The sequence below is a fragment of the Amphiura filiformis genome, chromosome 1 (genome assembly GCF_039555335.1).
Source record: "Amphiura filiformis chromosome 1, Afil_fr2py, whole genome shotgun sequence".
Lineage (NCBI taxonomy): Eukaryota > Metazoa > Echinodermata > Ophiuroidea > Amphilepidida > Amphiuridae > Amphiura > Amphiura filiformis.
This window is the reverse complement of record NC_092628.1, coordinates 87,418,171-87,436,781: the sequence shown is the minus strand read 5'-3', so window position 1 is coordinate 87,436,781 and position 18,611 is coordinate 87,418,171. Positions and strand designations below refer to the sequence as shown.

The 18,611-nt window shown below is 36.6% G+C and overlaps 1 protein-coding gene across 1 annotated transcript; it reads right to left on the bottom strand.

Annotated features, from left to right (window-relative positions):
• Positions 1–317: 317 nt before the first annotated feature.
• Positions 318–17,209, bottom strand: LOC140163927 (uncharacterized). Its single transcript, XM_072187234.1, has 10 exons — positions 17,046–17,209; positions 15,618–15,660; positions 12,637–12,794; positions 11,476–11,737; positions 10,547–10,797; positions 8,361–8,510; positions 7,282–7,324; positions 6,921–7,072; positions 2,361–2,622; positions 318–1,071 (listed from the first exon to the last, which is right to left on the bottom strand). The coding sequence occupies exons 1-10, from the start codon at positions 17,154–17,156 to the stop codon at positions 818–820; spliced, it is 1,686 nt and encodes a 561-aa protein (XP_072043335.1). The 5' UTR covers positions 17,157–17,209; the 3' UTR covers positions 318–817.
• Positions 17,210–18,611: the final 1,402 nt, after the last annotated feature.

Genomic DNA, 18,611 nt, shown 5'->3' with positions numbered 1-18,611 from the left:
TAGCTTAATCAAACAGTGTATTTGTGTTGTGCATTCGTGTGAATTTGGGTAAAAGGTGATTTTGGCCATGAATCAAGTACGACTCGTAACAAAGGTTTATTTTTTGATGGATCACACACACACCCCCACATTTTTTTTTCATTGGTTAAGATTACGTCTGTCACTACAATTTTACACAGACACGTCTTTGATTTCTTTAAATAGTTTTTTATTAAGATAAAATTAATCCTTTCCGCAAAAACAGTAATTAACCTTAAATGAAGTATGAAATCTGTACTTTATGTAGTATTAGGGTAGCCCATATTGTTTTGACAAAGTGGTTATAATCTGATCTTTACGTGAATTGATGGAGGCATTATAAATAAGTAACAGTAAACAGACAACACTGCCCGGACGTAGAACGCAATATTTCTTCTCACCATTTTTGGAGTTATGCCATTTCAAAATAAATGCCTTTCAGAGTAATGACCCTTATACCATTTTTGGACTAATGACTCTCGGAATAAAACCTTTCGGACCAACCAACCTTCGGAGAAGTAAGTTGTCGGAACCATAAACATATTAAATGGTCGACATTTTCGGACAGACGACCCTTCGGATAAAAACCTTTATGACTTTTCGGAGGAAAAACATTTCGGGCTTATGGCCTTAATTGCATAAAAAAGCATTTTCGGACAACAACCCTTCGGAATAAAGACTGACTGTTCGAAATAAAACCACTTCGAAGAATGTCACTGTTTCCTACGTTCTCTACATGTACATTTTGATTATGTATTATAAGGGGTTTTAATTATACATTATTTAGGCCTGGTGGTATTTAGGACGTCATTCGGATTTTCATTTCAACGCGTTTCAGGGAGTAATTATACCCTTTCCATGCTTGCCAGTTCACGCCATTTGCAAACGATTCGTGAGGGCCGCCAAGATATAATCCATTTAGATTCGAATTATGACAGCCTGTGTACCACCATGCTCCTTTGTAAGAATCTGCGCAATTTTCGCCGTCATTGCTATCGTTATCCATATCCCTTGTTGAAAAAGCATGATTTCCATGACCCGATAAAGAATTGCCTGAAAAAGAACAATAATAATAATAATAATTAAACGATAACCAACAATAAACGATAATATACCCCCAAATTTAAACATGTTAAATATGAAATATTAATATGGCTTGGTAATGTTATCGAAACGCCAGGAGCTATGTTCACGTACTGGTCTTATACCATTGAGTTAGACTCTGGGAATGTGAAAATCGGGTTACTAGAAGTCTCCTGTAATGTGTAAAAACTACTTTCCCAGGAACCTTGATTGATATTGATGATTAAACCTTCCCATCAAAATGTGTCGTGATTTCCACACACTCATACATGTAAATACCAGATTATTACAAACAGTTCCTGTAATTGAAGACCGAATTAAAAAGACTAGTTTACGTCTGATGTCAGTGCAAAGGCGCGGCGTGATTGGTTGCTGACCTGCACGGTACGGCATTTGTGGTCTGGTTGACAGGACGTCATGCGCAAACTAATCTTTTTAATTCGGTCTTCAATAATAGAACTGTCAAGTGTCTTACGCATACATGTTTTGCATCTTACGCATTCTGCGATATGTTATTTTGAGAATTTCAAGAACATTAATTGCATGGTCCCTTCAACAGATCTTCTGTCATCGAAAGGGTGCACATGAAACAAGAGGCGGGGCGGGAAGTCACCACCACCTCCACCACCACCACTACCACCACCACCACCACCACCACTACCACTACCACTACCCACTACCACTACCACTACTACCTACTACTACTACTACTACTACTACTACTACCACTACTACTACTACTACTACTACTACTACTACTACTACTACTACTACCACTACTACTACTACTACTACTACTACTACTACTACTACTACTACTACTACTTCTACTACTACTACTACTACTACTACTACTACTACTACTACTACTACTACTACTACTACTACTACTACTACTACTACTACTACTGCTGCTGCTACTGCTACTGCTACTACTACTACTACTACTATTACTACTACTTGGCAGAAAGGGCATTGCACTGTCAAAAATCAAAATCGTCGCTCTCTACATGTATAGTCATCATGATACAAAGAGACGATTTATAGTTGTTATCGCGGTCAATAAACCACGTAGTCTATAATCAGTGAGATCGTCCGTGGGAAGAGCCAAAGCTGAAAGGTGGGTGACCCGATTAAAAGTCTCACCCCCCCCCCCTTACCACATGAATTAAAGGGTTTGGCATCTAAATAAAGTTAACATAACCCTCTCATGATCAGGAAATACTATTGCTGTTATGCTTTAAGCCATGTACACTAACCTGCGTTTCCGCTGTAAGATCCAATGATAAGTTTATAGTTAGTACCAGCATTCCCCAAGCGAAAATTGCTATACTTCGCATAACTTGTATTACCATCGAAGTCAGCCATATCAATTCGAAGTTCGTAATGTCCTTGAGCACTTATTCGATGTATTTTTTCATTCCCAAGCCAGTGTTCTGAGTTAACATTCCCAAAACCTGCTTCATAGTCAACCCAATCCAAAAAGAAATCAATAGACCCGTCTTCACGTCTTTGGAAAACCTATAAATACAAGAACAAGATTATAAATACGAAGAAATAGGCCAATCAAATGGAAAATCAGGGCTTAATCCACCACTAATTGCAACAGAAACCATTTAATCACCATTCATTTCAGAAAAGTATATTAAAGAAAATATCCAAAGTCCCTAAAGTCCAAGTAGTGGAACAGTGCCTAATTTGCATAAATCCAAAATGGCCGCTTATGCACGGGTGAGATTTCAAAATTGGTAAAATCTTGTTTAAAACCATACCAATGTCTTGCTCTCATCATAAGGATTCATAAAAAGTATAGTTAGTCTCCGTCATAGCCTACAGTTCTTGAGTTACAGGCAAAAAGGTCAAAAGTCAAATGTTAGGGTCCTCAGTCGTTTACAATGGAAATATACTCCAATTTTAATCCAACTAGTCTCAAATTGTTCCTTTGGCAAAAATAAATCAAAATGAGACACGTTGCAGTTTTTGGATGTTTTGTTACATAGGTAATCTACCAAAAAACGTTGACAACGTAAAGAAATCAGCAAGTTTAAAAAACCCACCTCGGCTCACTTTTTGAAACTTGGTCCCATTTGTAAAAGATACTGATTTTTAAAAACTTTATCATATTTATATAAATTTAAAACATTTCCAGTAGTGTTATATGTATCTTTAATGTGCAAATGAAACGACCTGAAAGGTTATTATCTTGTTCTTGCATGGTAAACCAATATCCTATTGTGTTTTGTTTTATAATAATCATGATTAATGATTGAATTAAACGAATAACAAGTAGGCTTGTAATCTTGTTGGAAATGCTGTATTCTGTTGAAATAAAATAAAAACAGTGATATGGTGTTGGTGTTCAAAATGGGACCAAGTTTCAAAAAGTGAGCCGAGGTGGGTTTTTTAAACTTGCTGATTTCTTTACGTTGTCAACGTTTTTTGGTAGATTTCTTTTCTTTTATGAATGTAGTCAATCAGCTCCAAGCTTGGAAAGTCATCAAGTTACGAAGTGCTCAATAAAACGAATAAAACGAAAAATAGATGTTTGAGATTGCTATTCTTGATTCATGACAATAAAAAATAAATTAAACAAAACTTTATCAGTCGTTTGTTTTTAAAACTTGCTCGTCACGCGTGACTGTAATGTTAATATACATTTTAATACACGTAAATATGTAAAGAAAATGTAAACAACACACACCCAATGTTGACAATGCCAGAGAGACACAGAGAGTAATTCCGATGTTTGTGGTTCTTTGTAGCCCTGCGGGCAATTTACTTGGCTATCCGAATTTCGCGGTGTGTGGTTCTTTGTATAGACCTTCGGGGCAACCTAGTTGGATATTCCTATTAAGCGGCGGTTGTCGGCGATCTTTCGTGGTTTGTTGTTTTCAGCAAGCCCTGCCCTCTATCGGGAGCTAATTTATAGTTTAAGCTTGTTGGATATCCAAATTTCGCGGTTTGTGGTTCTTTGTAGCCCTGCGGGGCAATCTAGTTGCATATCCAACTTTCGCGGTTTGTGGTTCTTTATAGCCCTGCGGGCAATCTAGTTGGATATCAATATTGAGCGGCAGTTGTTGTTGATCTTTCGCGGTTTGTGGTCTTAATTTGTTGGATATCCATATTTCATGGCTTGTGGTTCTTTATAATCGATAGGACTGCGGGCAATCTAGTTGGATATCCAAATTTCGCGGTTTGTGGGGCAATATAGTGTGATATCCCTATTAAGCGGCTGTTATCGGCGATCTTTTGTGGTTTGTGGTTTTAATTTATCTCATCAAGCCCTGCCCTCTATCGGGAGCTAATTTATAGTTTAAGCTTGTTGGATATCCATATTTCGTGGTTTGTGGTTCTTTGAAGCCCTGTGGGGCAATAGTTGCATATCCAAATTTCGCGGTTTGTGGTTCTTTATAGCCCTGCGGGGCAATCTAGTTGGATATCAATATTGAGCGGCAGTTGTTGGCGATCTTTCGCGGTTTGTGGTCTTAATTTGTTGGATATCCATATTTCGCGGTTTGTGGTTCTTTATAATAGATAGGCCTACGGGCAATCTGGTTGGATATCCAAATTTCGCGGTTTGTGGTTCTTTGTAGCCCTGCGGGGCAATCTAGTTGGATATCAATATTGAGCGGCAGTTGTTGGCGATCTTTCGCGGTTTGTGGTCTTAATTTGTTGGATATCCATATTTCGCGGTTTGTGGTTCTTTATAATAGATAGGCCTACGGGCAATCTGGTTGGATATCCAAATTTCGCGGTTTGTGGTTCTTTGTAGCCCTGCGGGGCAATCTAGTTGGATATCCCTATTAAAAGGCGGTTGTCGGCGATCTTTCGCGGTTTGTGATTTGAATTTCCCTTATCAAGCCCTGCCCTCTATCGGGAGCTAATTTATAATGTAAGCTTTGTTGGATATATCCATATTTCGTGGTGTGTGATTCTTTGTAGCCCTGCGGGGCAATGTAGTTGGATATCTAAATTTCGCGGTTTGTGGTTCTTTATAGCCCTGTGGGGAAATCTAGTTGGATATCAATATTTAGCGGCAGTTGTTGGCGATCTTTCGCGGTTTGTAATTTTAATTTGTGACAATTTATAATATTTATTCCAAATATAATTTCAGTCTGAGCTGTGAACAGAGCCACTGATAAATTGTTTGTTTGATGAAAAAAAAATAATATCACCATACCAATGGGTGTTCAAAATGGTGTTATTCTTGATTTATGACAATAAATTGGTTAATAAAACATTGAAAAAAAAGGTGGTGGGAAGTTTCGAACTTGAGCAAAAAGTCATAAATGGATTAGAAGTCCATGGCATTAACCGCTTCACCACGGGGACGTCTCGATATAACGACGTGTAAAAGTGTAGTATTTATTAATATGAATGTATGCTGTGGTCCGGAAAGAATAAAAGAATAATTGTGAAAAACTTGATTTTTTGGCGAATGGGATCCAGAATTTGTATGGAGGGTATCCAGGAAAATGCTAGGGTATATTTGGAAGTGAATCTCAAAAGGTAGTGCGACAGTGACAGCCATGGATGGCTGTAGCAGTGTCGAAAGATTCTGGATATCAGTATGATTAGCTATGATTTGCCACAAATTTTGGCTATAAAATACCGCGTGAAATGAAGCAAGAATGTTTGTTTATTATCAACAATCGGATTGACTGTAAGATTGGTGTAGTTATTAAAATATTACACTTTGGACAGTAAATAAGATTTAGCATGGTTTTAGACATATTTTGTACCCAGCATAAAATATCATAGAACAATAGCGTTTTGTTTCGTGTAAATATAGTCCCGCGGTGCATCTGTTTATTCTTCTTTATCAGTCGTTTTTTTTTAAAACTTGCTGGTCAAGCTACCGCGTGACTCTAATATCACAAAATGGGTCAAGGTCAACAGGGCTCAGTGGAATTCGATCTTCTTTGCCATGAGATATACTGACCACTCTTTATATCATCTATATTTATTTACAAGGCCTAGTTCCAAACCTGCCAAACCTAGGGGACCGTTCACAAACACTTGTAAGGGGGGGCCTGATGCAAAAAGGGGGGACCCTGAAAAATTTGACCCTCCTTAGGGGGGTCCTGAAAAAAATGACCACAAATTTTCCTGGAAAAATTAAGTTTATAATGTGACCGTACAGCTCGAATGAGCCGTAAATTCCCTCAATTGTATTTTGAGTTACAGTGTAAAATGTGTACAAAGGTCGTATGCATTGGTAACTTAAGCTGGCGCGACATCTGTCTCATTTTGATAGTCACAACACCAATCAATAATCCTATTATTGAAAATGATAGTAAGCTTCTACCTTAGATGGCAATAGAATTTTTAATAGCTCTGGTCTTTGTTTGCTTTGGCTAAATCCTGTTCAAGTGGTGGGTTACCAGGCATTGTATTTTGTATAGGTATGTATAACCAACAATTAACAATGAGAGAACTTTCTTGAACCTCGTTGACTTGATATGACCGCCAATCACGACTGTTTGATATTTATTGCCAGCAATGTGGAAAAAGAGACACACGTAGAAACAAACCATAACCCCGCTACTGGATATCGTTTGAAGTCAAATAATATACCATTTTAAAGCTTATGATGTATATTTTCTAAATACGAAATAAAACAATTTTGACCGGCATTCGCCGTGACAGGTCATAAATGCTTTTCTATGGGGTTGACCCATAATTTTCATGTCAAAAGGGGGGGGGGCTGAAATCTTTGAGGTCAGTAAGGGGGGGCGAAAAATTTTCGCGATGAAATTTGTTTGCATCAGGCCCCCCTACAAGTGTTTGTGAACGGTCCCTAAGCATACTTTCCTTACCGTCCATCCTCCCCCATCAGTATCCATGTCACAGTAAACACGAAATGACGGTCCGTCATCTTGAGGCGATATGATATAATGACCACTCTGTACATTGCCCCGGTCTCTAACTTCTGTACAGTCTTTTGGAAGATCTTGAGTCAAAAAACCAGCTAGTATAACAAGAAGAAGTCAAGAAATACTTTATGATCACTTCATTATCAAAAATGGGTCAACACCATCATGGCTATGAAGATATTATTAAATTACGTGTAGCTAACTAATTATACAAAAAGGCAGAAACTGAAAGGGATCATGGGTCATTTTGGCTATTAAGCATGATCAGTTAGAAACAGAATTCAGAATGGAGCATTTCACTTACACGGGGAAAATGTTTGCACCGACCCTTCCTTTCCGTCGATATTCTGTGTACAGATGAATAAATAAAAAAATTAAAAAAGCACATTTGTGATGCGATCAAGCAAAATCAGTCGGAACTCGCAAATATTAAATTTTCAATTTCTTACAGGATAGTAAAAAGCATTTGCAAAACTGCATTTTGCAGAAAATTCCATTGAAATTGAACAACCAGTTCCAAAGATATGAGCAATTGAAGAGTTTCCAAAACAACAGGAAACAAAGGGAAATATTGCCTTTGTTTGGCTATATCTCAAAATCAATATTTCCGAGTTCCGACTAATTTTGCTTGATCGCATCACATTTACAGAAACTGTATTATTGTCTGTTTCTACGTAGCTTGATAATAAGCCCAATCGGCATTGTAACTTCCGGTTTTTGCGAGCAGTTTTGGGACATTTTGACCTCTGACATATAGGGGAAATTGCTGTAATTGTTATTAATTTATTTATTATTGTAATAATGTTATCATTAAACATATTTAAATAATTAATTTATAAAATAACCATGTTTTTTGGGTTTGTTTTTATTCTTGTGAAACATTTTAAATTATATTTTTTATGCACAAAAAATTATTTTCCTGAATTGTCCCAATATATCAGAAGGCAAAGTGTCCCAAAACTGCAAAACTGTCCCACAATGCATTGCAAACTTCCAATGCCGATTTGACTTGTTATAGATGCCATACCCATGATGCCGGTAACATCTACATCTGCCTGCTTTTATATACTTATTGTTTTCCCAATAGTTACATTTCTTTATAATAATAACTTCTATTATTGGTGTAGTGATTCTATTTTTCAATGTTGTTAAACGAAAACATGATATTTGCTATTTGTTCCATTGCAACGATCTATTAAATATTCAGCATGCATCATGTTCAGGGGTTTTCGCCACTCAGGAGATAAGATACATGTAGAAACATTTCTACGACAAGTTCAAGAACCCGATGCTAAATTTCACAACCTATCAAACCTGAGACGAATATACATAGATCAAACTTATCTATCGGATTTAAAATTAGCAATATATTCATTTACTTACCAGATGAAAATTAAATGTTGGACTACATTTATGAATATAGTCATTTCCATCATGTACATCGGTGTGCAGTCCAAAAGAAAGAGTCAAGCTGCAAGCTAATAAAACTTTTATGCCTGTAGCACTCATGTTGATCAGCTGTAAACAGCTACTGTATCAAAAGGCAACTGAAGGATCCGATCCGATCAACAATAGCCAAAGCTACTTGGCAACACAAGAGTAGCGCAATGAATGTTAGGTAGAAAAACGATGGTCAAAAACATAAATAAACATACATTTCATATATCAAACCGTTATTTTATTGTCACAACGTGCTGTTAGCGTTTGAAATATATTAGTTGAAGTTAAGAATGTACTTTCAAACTACTTAACAACTTTTCTTCTCATACAATGAAATCATTAAGTTAAATAAAATGTCTATTCCAAATATTACCCGGGTATAAAAGCTTATAAACCTATCACTAGAAATGCGTTTTATAAATCTATATCCTGACAAACCACTATCTATGAGAAGCACTTCGCTATCAATTACCATGACGTCATATCCTTGTAGCGCAGGAACATTAACCTTTGTCAAAGTGCCACAATAGTTGTTCCGGTTTAATATGGTCTACTGTTACTCTTGTTTCAGGAAGTACGTACGTGTCTTCATTCAAATGACGAGTTTGGACAGGGACTAATAAAAGCTAATAAGGTATATTAATTTTGTCCACGTTTGCACTATTTACTTTAAAAATCAAACTGCAAGTAATTAGTGTGATTATTATTTATGAGGAAAGTATAGTTTTTGTATTGGTATCAACTAGTCAGTTATCACTGTTAGCTGAAATTATGTCCGAATGCAAACAAATTTGACCGACCAGAATATAAAGCTATATAATACGTATGTTCCATCATTCAGCACTAGCCAGTGGGGTGTGGCAGCTTCTCCACCTAGGGACACCCTCTCTTCCCCATGAAGGATGCAAGGCGCCGTGATATTTCAGATGTTAAGCCTTTTGAGTCCATGTAAAACAATTTCTGACAAATTCCACCCCTTGAAAGTAGCCGCTAAAAATCTTGGCTACGCAACTGCATTTCATTTTCAATATAAAAACAGATGGATAATAATCATTTTGATTGGGATTGATATATATTTCATATAATATTTTCCTAGATTTTGTGGTTCTTGTGGTGCTAACAAGTTGTCATAATGATATCTGTGCCTCGTAGAAGAACAGACTGAGAGGTTTTACTTGTATTATACTCTGAATGAGTAACCCAGTTTATAGAAGTAATAAAACAATTTACACAAACGAACACACGCTACAATGGGCTACAATGCAATGTGCATATTTACAATCCCCTACACAGTGTCATCGCCCTGATATCTTCATGGCAGAAATCGCCATGGTAGGTTGAATCCACAGCCACGCATGGCCATTTTGTTCCGACCTTTGAGACGCATAATGAGCCGAGTGACATCCGACTAAGGCTACTGACAATAGCCTGGTAATTGACCTCTCTGTGTGTGAGTGAGCATCTATACGCCATGATGAGGTCAATGGTCATCTGCTTTTAGACTGCCTCCACGGGAGTGAGTGCAGCTAGCCTACGCTGCGCTATAGTTCGGCACATATAAAATCAGAATATTTTTGTCAATTTTTGAGTTCAAGACGCACGCTTCTTTCTCAAGACGCTAGCTAACGACTTTCATATCCGTTGAACACATATATTCAAGTGCAAGGAACAAAATCTGGCTTCTTTAGACTAAATCAATTACGGGAGATATTTATCATTTTCTACCCCGGTATCCAAAGATTTATCATCTGAATATCAAATTGTGCATAGCACATTCACATGATAATGTGTATTACACTGCTCCATAAACTATGTGTTGTAATTTCGTTCTGGTATACCATCTACACACCCCTGGTTGTTGCTTAAAAGAAACTTCCTTATACAGGATCGTCAATGGTTTTTATATCATTACATAAGCCACTGAGTATCCTAAGTGTCCTATCATGCCTATGGCAGAAATTAAATCTGTTTCCTTAATGTAAACGTGGTGAAGCTAATAACTAATATTATTTTGTGAACATGAGTCATATTTGCATTTATATTATGTGTCATATTTGGTGTCAAATATTTATGTTTGCATTTATATTGAGTGAATTTTCAGATAAATATTTGTGATTAGATCAATGTCAAGCAGTTGTTCTGATTTTCATCTCCACGTGTTTCAGCGAGTAATAATACCCTTTCCATGTTGACCATTCTACTCCATCTGCGTACGACTCATGTGGACCACCGAGATACAATCCATTTAGGTTTGCGCTGTGACATGCAGTGTACCACCAACCTCCTTTATATGAAGTTGCGCAATTTCCGTTTTCGTAGGTATCATGGTCCATATCTGTTGTTGTAAAAGAACTATTTCGATGGCCCGATAACGAATCGCCTGTAAAGGAAACGCATATGATACATTTAATCATGTAAATAAAGAAATGGACCTTAGGCAAACTAGGCTGTAATAAAGGAGAGAAAAATCAGGACCATTCGGATTAGAACCAGCGCGCACTCATGATTACATGTCGTTGAGTTCACCACCACACGCTACAGCAGCTTATGATGGATCTGCAGGCGAATTAAACATGTAATAGTTTTATTCTCTCGAAATCAGGCATATATCCTCTGTGATCCTCGCATTTAATATTCAATGTCTCAGATTGACTGATGTCCTGCTAGGACACAGCATATAGGCCATCCTCATTTATCATTAATCATGTAACTAACCTGTCTCTATGCATTGTAATGTTTATTGTCCATTACGTATGTAGTCTCCATTCCTTTTTTGAATTTCCTTTCCACTTTCGTTCTTAATTTTACACTTTCTTCTTTCCGTTTTTCTTTGATATCATATTTCTTGTCGTGTTTGTAATATAACCAAACATTTCAATGAGAAGTTTTTATCGTCTCCTAACTCAAACCCCCGCTCAAACCGTTCCTTTCCCATTTTGCAGTAAGTTGTAAAAAAAGCCCTTTCTAACCTTTTTCTGATGTGTTTGCTAGGTTAACATGGTTAACAAATACTGCGTACTTTAATGAGTGCTAAATGACAAAGTACCCGTTGACATACCTGAATCGCCACTGTAAGATCCTAGGATGAGTTTGTAGTTAGTGCCACCATTTCCCAAGCGAAATTTGTCATACTTGGCATATCGAGTATTTCCATCAAAATCAGCCATATCAATTCGAAGTTCGTAACGACCTTGAGCACTTATTCGATGTATTTTTTCATTCCCAAGCCAGTGTTCAGAGTTAACATTCCCAAAACCAGTTTCGTAGTCATCCCAATCCAAATAGAAATCAACAGACCCGTCTTCACGTCTTTGGAAAACCTGTGAAATGTCCAATGGCGAAAAATACATGAAAGAGACGAAATATCGGTGTATATCAATTCCATGAGCGATATAACACCATATCACAATAGAAATTTGACGTGAATTTCAATTGCAAGCTGTGGGTGTAAATGACTACCTTATTATATCATATATACAGTTTATTTAGGCAACACCTATTAATAGAAATTGTAGTATACTCAATCTGTCCCTAAATGCATTTACATTCTCCATGATTAAAATAAATATAAATTCTGAAGTTAAAGTAACAATTATGTTTTAGCTTCGAATTAAATAAAATATCAATCATATTGTAACAATTAAAAATTACATAAATATGTGGTGAAGCAAAATCGGTCTGAAATCAGGCATATTTAATTTTCAGTTTTCTATATGATTGCATCAATTATTTGTAAAGCTACATTTTGCAGAAAACCCCATTGAAAAGGAACAATATATTAAAAAGATACGAACAGTTGAAGTGTTTCCACAAAACAATAGGCAACCGGGGGTCTCCGAAATTTTTGTACGGGGATGTGCTATGCAGACTTTTGGATGCTGACTTTCTCTGTACCTACCTTTTACTGTTTTTGCTACCCATCAGTATACCAACTTTCAATAAAAAACACACCCAAATTTGCCCTAATTGGGCGCAGATAAAGGCACTTTTGCCAAAAACCCACCCATCGATACCAAAATCCACTGAAAATCACTGAAAAGGTACCCCAAAGCCGTGGCACTGGCACATTCCTTAGCCAGGGAGAAACCCCCGGATAAGCAACAAAAGAAAATAATTCCATTCTTTTAGCTATATCTGTAAATCAATATTTCCGACAAAATATCCCCAATTCATAGCTCCAACCTGCCTATCCAATAAGGCCTCAGCACACTTTCCTTACCGTCCATCCTCCCCCATCAGTATCCATATCACAGTAAACACGAAATGACGGTCCGTCATCTTGAGGCGATATGATATAATGACCACTCTGTACATTTCCTCGGTCTCTAACTTCTGTACAATCCTTTGGAGGATCTTGAAGTACATGTAAGGAATCAGCTATAATAGATAAGCAAGGAAAATCACCAAGTATTATTATTATAAAGATTTCTGGCTCTGACAGTGTTTAAAATACTGGGTGTCCCAAGAGTTTCGATAACATTTTGAAACGTCACAACTTTCATAATGATTGCCCGAGAGAAAATGAAAAAACACAATTTGGAGTAAATTCATGCAATTATTTTGATTCCAAACCTATATTACGCTTTCCTTCCCTGTAGTACACCTCAAATGCAACATATCAATCTAGTTAAAAAAATATGTTTCTCATTGAGATTTGTAAAATTGAATTCTTAATTTCTCTCTTCACCTGCATTACTTGTGAAATTTCGACAATAATCATTATCTTGTTCTGTTGTGATAATAAAGTTTATTGGCCAATGCACAATAAACAGATTTACCCCCTGCGAAATGGTTCAGGCCAATTGTTGTTTGGATTTTAATGCTTAGGTGCAGCATTCTTAAAGAACCAATTGGCGTATAGCCTATTGTCAGGAGGTGGTGTTATTCTTGGGGAAAAAAATTCCCTCCCACCACACCCAAACAAAAAATTTTCCTAGCTTTTCTTGCCCATAAATTTGTATTTGAAAGAACTAGGTGTCCTTGGGACAACTTACGGGATACCGGTGGTGGGGGATTTGATTGGGACAAACGGTTGCGGACTACTTAAGGGCATCAAGCAGGAAAACTAGAATGTCGGTCTTTTGGCGGAAAAATAAGGGCCAGGGCCAGAAATTCCATCCAAAATGGAAATTCCCGGCCCCGTAACTTACGGGTTAATAAAATATTTATGTAAACTTCTCTTGCGAGAAGTTAGACTTCAATTACAAGTATCTAACTTTTGGGCTCGGGAAATTCTCGGGAAAGGGCCACGTAACTTACGGGGAAAAGAGGTTCGGGTTTCCAAGAAATCTTGATTATCAATAAAAGGAGATTACTCCAGACAGATGATTTGCACAACTTTTAGTATATGTGCTTTATTCTGTATGGGGGTAAACCGTAAAATTCGATAATAAGCATATGTGCCTATATATTAACGACTTGCTTGGACAAGAACGAATTTTAATGGTAGTTAGGTAAACTGTTTCATATTTTTCTTTTAATTTATAAATATCTGTGTTATAGATATTAGTAAGTTAAAAGAAACACACTGGAAAAGTATAACAAACCACCCTAAAAATTCATCAACTTGTTAAGGCCTGGGTGCTCAATCTCGCCGATTAACTCTTCGGCCTGCCCGGAACCTAAGCCGCAGACCCACGCCGATGCACATATGCTGAGAAATGACATACTGTTGCGATATGCACTAACAAAATGTGTGTCCGCTCGATGAAAAGCCATGTTCAGTCACCCGTTCATCGGCTTGATCGGTGCAACTCCTGCATTTCTCGTAACCGGCTTATAACACTTGACAACAATACCCTTACAAATTAGTGTCCTTGAGTGCGTTGATTCTTTGCCGGATTATATCGACTAATCCGCAAATTCCTCATGGTGAGTAAACTCAAGTAGGTACTACAATAAACATTAATATAAAGGTTTCGTGTAATGAATGCAAACCGGAGAACAAGAAGATGGCAAGATGTTGCGAACTCGATGCCCATTTATACTGCTCGCGATTTTGCAACCAGGGATATGGCTACACTATATAATTCGTCGGTGTACTGCGGCTTAAAATTGCAAGCCGCAGGAGAGCCATCAAAATGCTCCGAGACGACGCAGAGTTAATCGGCGAGATTCAGCACCGGGGCATAATAGGCACATGTGTTTATTATAGAATTTTTATGGTAGTTGATGATGATAGATTGAAATCATTTCTAATAGAATATCCAATCTAACAAGGGGTATATTTATTCAAATAGCGCTTGCACCCCTACCCCAGGTCATACTGATGATGAAGCACCAACTGAAGAACAAATGTGACTTTTGATCTTTAGCATATGCCTAGACCATGTAGACTTTGGAACACTTTTAATGGAAAACGACTGATTGTTTTCCTTGGGCTTGCAGTTACAATAAGAAGAACGACACTTATGTTCAATGTTGACTTCTCGTCTTTCCTCATCCACTGCGACATATTGAGAGTTTATGTCCTGACAATCTTGTGACAGAGCAAGACTTGATGGATGGAATATTGCACAACTTCAGAAGATGGCTTTTTTTACTGGCTTGATTTCAGAATAAACTCAAAGCATGAGTACATATTTCTTGGTGTTGTATATTATCATCTTGATAGTCTATTATTATAATATATGAGAACTTTTTAATATTGCAATTGAATTGAATGGGGGAAAATTGGTCTAGATGTCGAGAGGAGGTAGCGGATACTTTTACTTAGGATCCGGAGATGTGCTGTAAACCTATTGTATAGTTTTGTGTGCAATATGCCCAACTGTTTCAGCGCAGATAATTTATTATATCTGTCGATTTATGTGTCATATTTGTTGTCAAAATAACTGCACGAGGTTTTTCTGGCCATAATTAATTAGAGTTAATTTCTTGAAAATATAACATGAACTCTAATAGCCTCTAATTAATTATGCAGATTAAAATTAGCAAAATGCTAAACGTAATCTGCTTCTATTTTACTTGTACTACATATATACCAAGTCTCAGCTAGATAGTCCTTATAGTTACTTCGCAAATTAACTTTACATAATTGGGAGTATGTAATTTATATCATTGGCCTCGCTTTCAGTTTTCTGCTCCGCTAAATTGGAGTTAGCAGAGCCAAACGCCGACTAAGTGGTTTTTCGTATTTATTAAAATTACGAAAAAGGTCTAATTAAGGGGGACAAAAAGAAAAGTCGAAAAGATACTTACATGGAGACATTATTTGGGTAGCTCCTTCTTTACCATCAAAATACTGTTAAAATATATAAGACATTGCATTAAATGATTTAATCCTCAAACTCAACTCTCTTACAGAATTAAGATTATAGTTTCTATATGGGCCATTGGAGCCATCAAACATCAACGGCACTGGCTGCAGGGCTACTCTCTAAATTCGTAATATATTCGATTGAGATAAGGGACAAATCCCAGCTATAATAGATTAAAATTGAACTGAACTGAATTAGATTACCATTTTTTAATCTTATAAAAGTTCTTATAATCTTATTAAAAGTATTAAAATTTAAATCCACGAGATTGACTTTTTTCAAGATTAATCTAATGGATTTGAATTTTAATATATTAGATTAAAATATGATAATCTAATTCAGATTAGTTAAATTTTAATCTATTAGATTAAGAATTTTTAATAAAAGCTTGGATTTGCATCTATTTGATTTCATTTGTAAATTCGACAGTATATAAGTTTCAAACTCAAAAAAACCTTCTTTTTTGTCAGGGGAAAATTAAAGATAAAAGTGAATGCCCTCTGACAAAAATGAAGGAGAAAATTGGGATGGCAAAACTCTAAAACAAAGACGGTTTTTGTTTTGGTCTTTGCCCCTGAAATATGTATCCCCCCCCCACCACCACCACCACCACCCCCTTTCCACCAAGAAAACCTGTCAACAATCAAATCTTGGTGGAATATGTAACAAATTATCATGCAACACATTCCATGCGTATCGGGCTATATCTTATAGATTGGCTTCAACATTTTACGACGACGTTTAGACAAGTACATGTAGCATTTGTTAAAAAAAAAACCTTCGGAAAACTTGCAAGCTAGATTAGATATTCTGTCGATTATCTGTCGATAATTTGTAGCATTCTTCCTTGTACTACGTTAATGGTTCCTATCTGGCATGTATATGTCACAAAGAAAATGTGATAAGGCCTACTTTCATAATCCCATGATCAACATTATCAATCATTATAACAAACAAATTATGTCCGTAATCAAGCTTACGAATTATGTTGCGAGCAGTCAAATAATATGTGGGAGTAAATGTGGACGGCAAACTGGCAACTGGTACTTTGCAACTATTACAGCTGCTTCTGGCAATGATATTTCGTTGCAACTTCCGCTAATGATCACATGTGATTACACTAGAGGTCATGAAAATGTCAAAAGTGAAACTAAAACAGGGGGGAAGCGCGGACGCTTCTCGCCCAAAAAATGCCTTCGGGCGCTATTTGAACTTGACATGCTTGAAGCTAGAATATTCTATCGATAATCATTAATTTGTTCATTAGCATTCTTACTTGTACTGCGTTAATGGCATGCATGTCACAAAGAAAATGTGATTATGCCTACTTTCAACAGATTTTATTTCAGAACGTGATAACAAGACTTACTTGATGTAGCTGAAATATTGGATTACAATGGTGAATGTAATCGTTGGTTTCTTGACCAAACGAAATAGCCAAGCTGCAAGCTAACACAACCAGTACTGTAACAGCATTCATTATGACCGAATTTGAGCTAACTAAACTTGAGCGATATACCGAACACAACTGCAATCAGTCATTGATACTTTGGAGGAACTACATTGTATTTGTAACCCTATCATTAATTGAACAACGTCATATCCGTATAATTCACGGATATAGGTATTCATGTGGTCATATCATGACGGTATACCGTAAGCAGCGTGGAGAAGTTGGCTCCATCGAGATTAGAGATAAGACATTCGCAATTGAATAATTCAATACGTTGAATATAACGTTTTTAAAATTCCTTATTTTGATGAATTTCGACATAAAAACAACTCTTATGTATAGTTCAAGTCTTCTACGGTTTTTTGACACTATTTTTGGACATCCGACAATTTTGCCCAAAATATTCAAAATTTTGTATCTTCGTTATTTGGCCAAATTTCGACCTAGAAGATTGGTTATGAACATAGTCAGTAAGATGAGTTAAGCAGGTTTCTGTTGAGAAGGATCCTCTAAATCCAGACTGAAAACCATAAAGAATATTTTTCTCTCTCAAATAGTTCTCAAGCTGGACATAGACGGTCCTCTCAAGCAGCTTGGAAGCAACACTAAGAATACTTACTGGCCTATAATTACCAACTTCAGAACGATCTTTCTTTTTAATTTGGAACGGAACCAGAATTAAAAGACAAATTGACAATATGAGCAAGGTGATCTTTAAGACCTTTAGCACCATCCCTGAGGAATCTAGCTGAGATTCCATCCAGCCCAGTACAGCCAGTACTTTTGGATAGATTTAAAGCACATAACTCTTTATACACAAAATCGGTAGTAACAGGTGAGAGCAGGAGAGAATTAGGAGAAACACCTTTATCAGTATAGTAATTTGCACAAACAATCTGAATCTGTACAAAAATTTCCCTCTGATGGAGGAAGATTATTGACCAAATTATCAGCAACATTTATAGTATAGAATTCATTAATAATAGTTAGCCACTTTGCTTGGAGTAAAGCACATTTCACCATTAATATTCAACACAATTTGAGACTGATCTTTGTTCTTCGTGCTGTACCCCAAGAATTTGAGTTCTTTTCGAAGAGCTTTGGTGATGTTTTTGTCGTGCCCTAACAATTTAAGGTTAGCAACAATTTTAAACTGTTGCGATTTGGTAGTTCACAGCATCTTGCGAATGGTAGGGAGCTTTGGCAAAAATTGCATTGATCATTTATAATAGCGAGCGTGTAGAAGAATTCAGATATCACAGATATACTTTTGTAGGTCTTGTGGTTCTTGAGTTCTTGAGTCATATGTTGTAAAGAGGGCTGAAATAACAACACTTTTGTAAAACGTACATAACTCATTAACAACAATAAATCAAGCACGTTTTCAAAGTATGTGATTTGTTGAATGAACTTTTACAAAACATCAAAGTGTTATTTTTCAATAATATATTGATTTAAATAAGGGAAATCGATTTTTTTTGG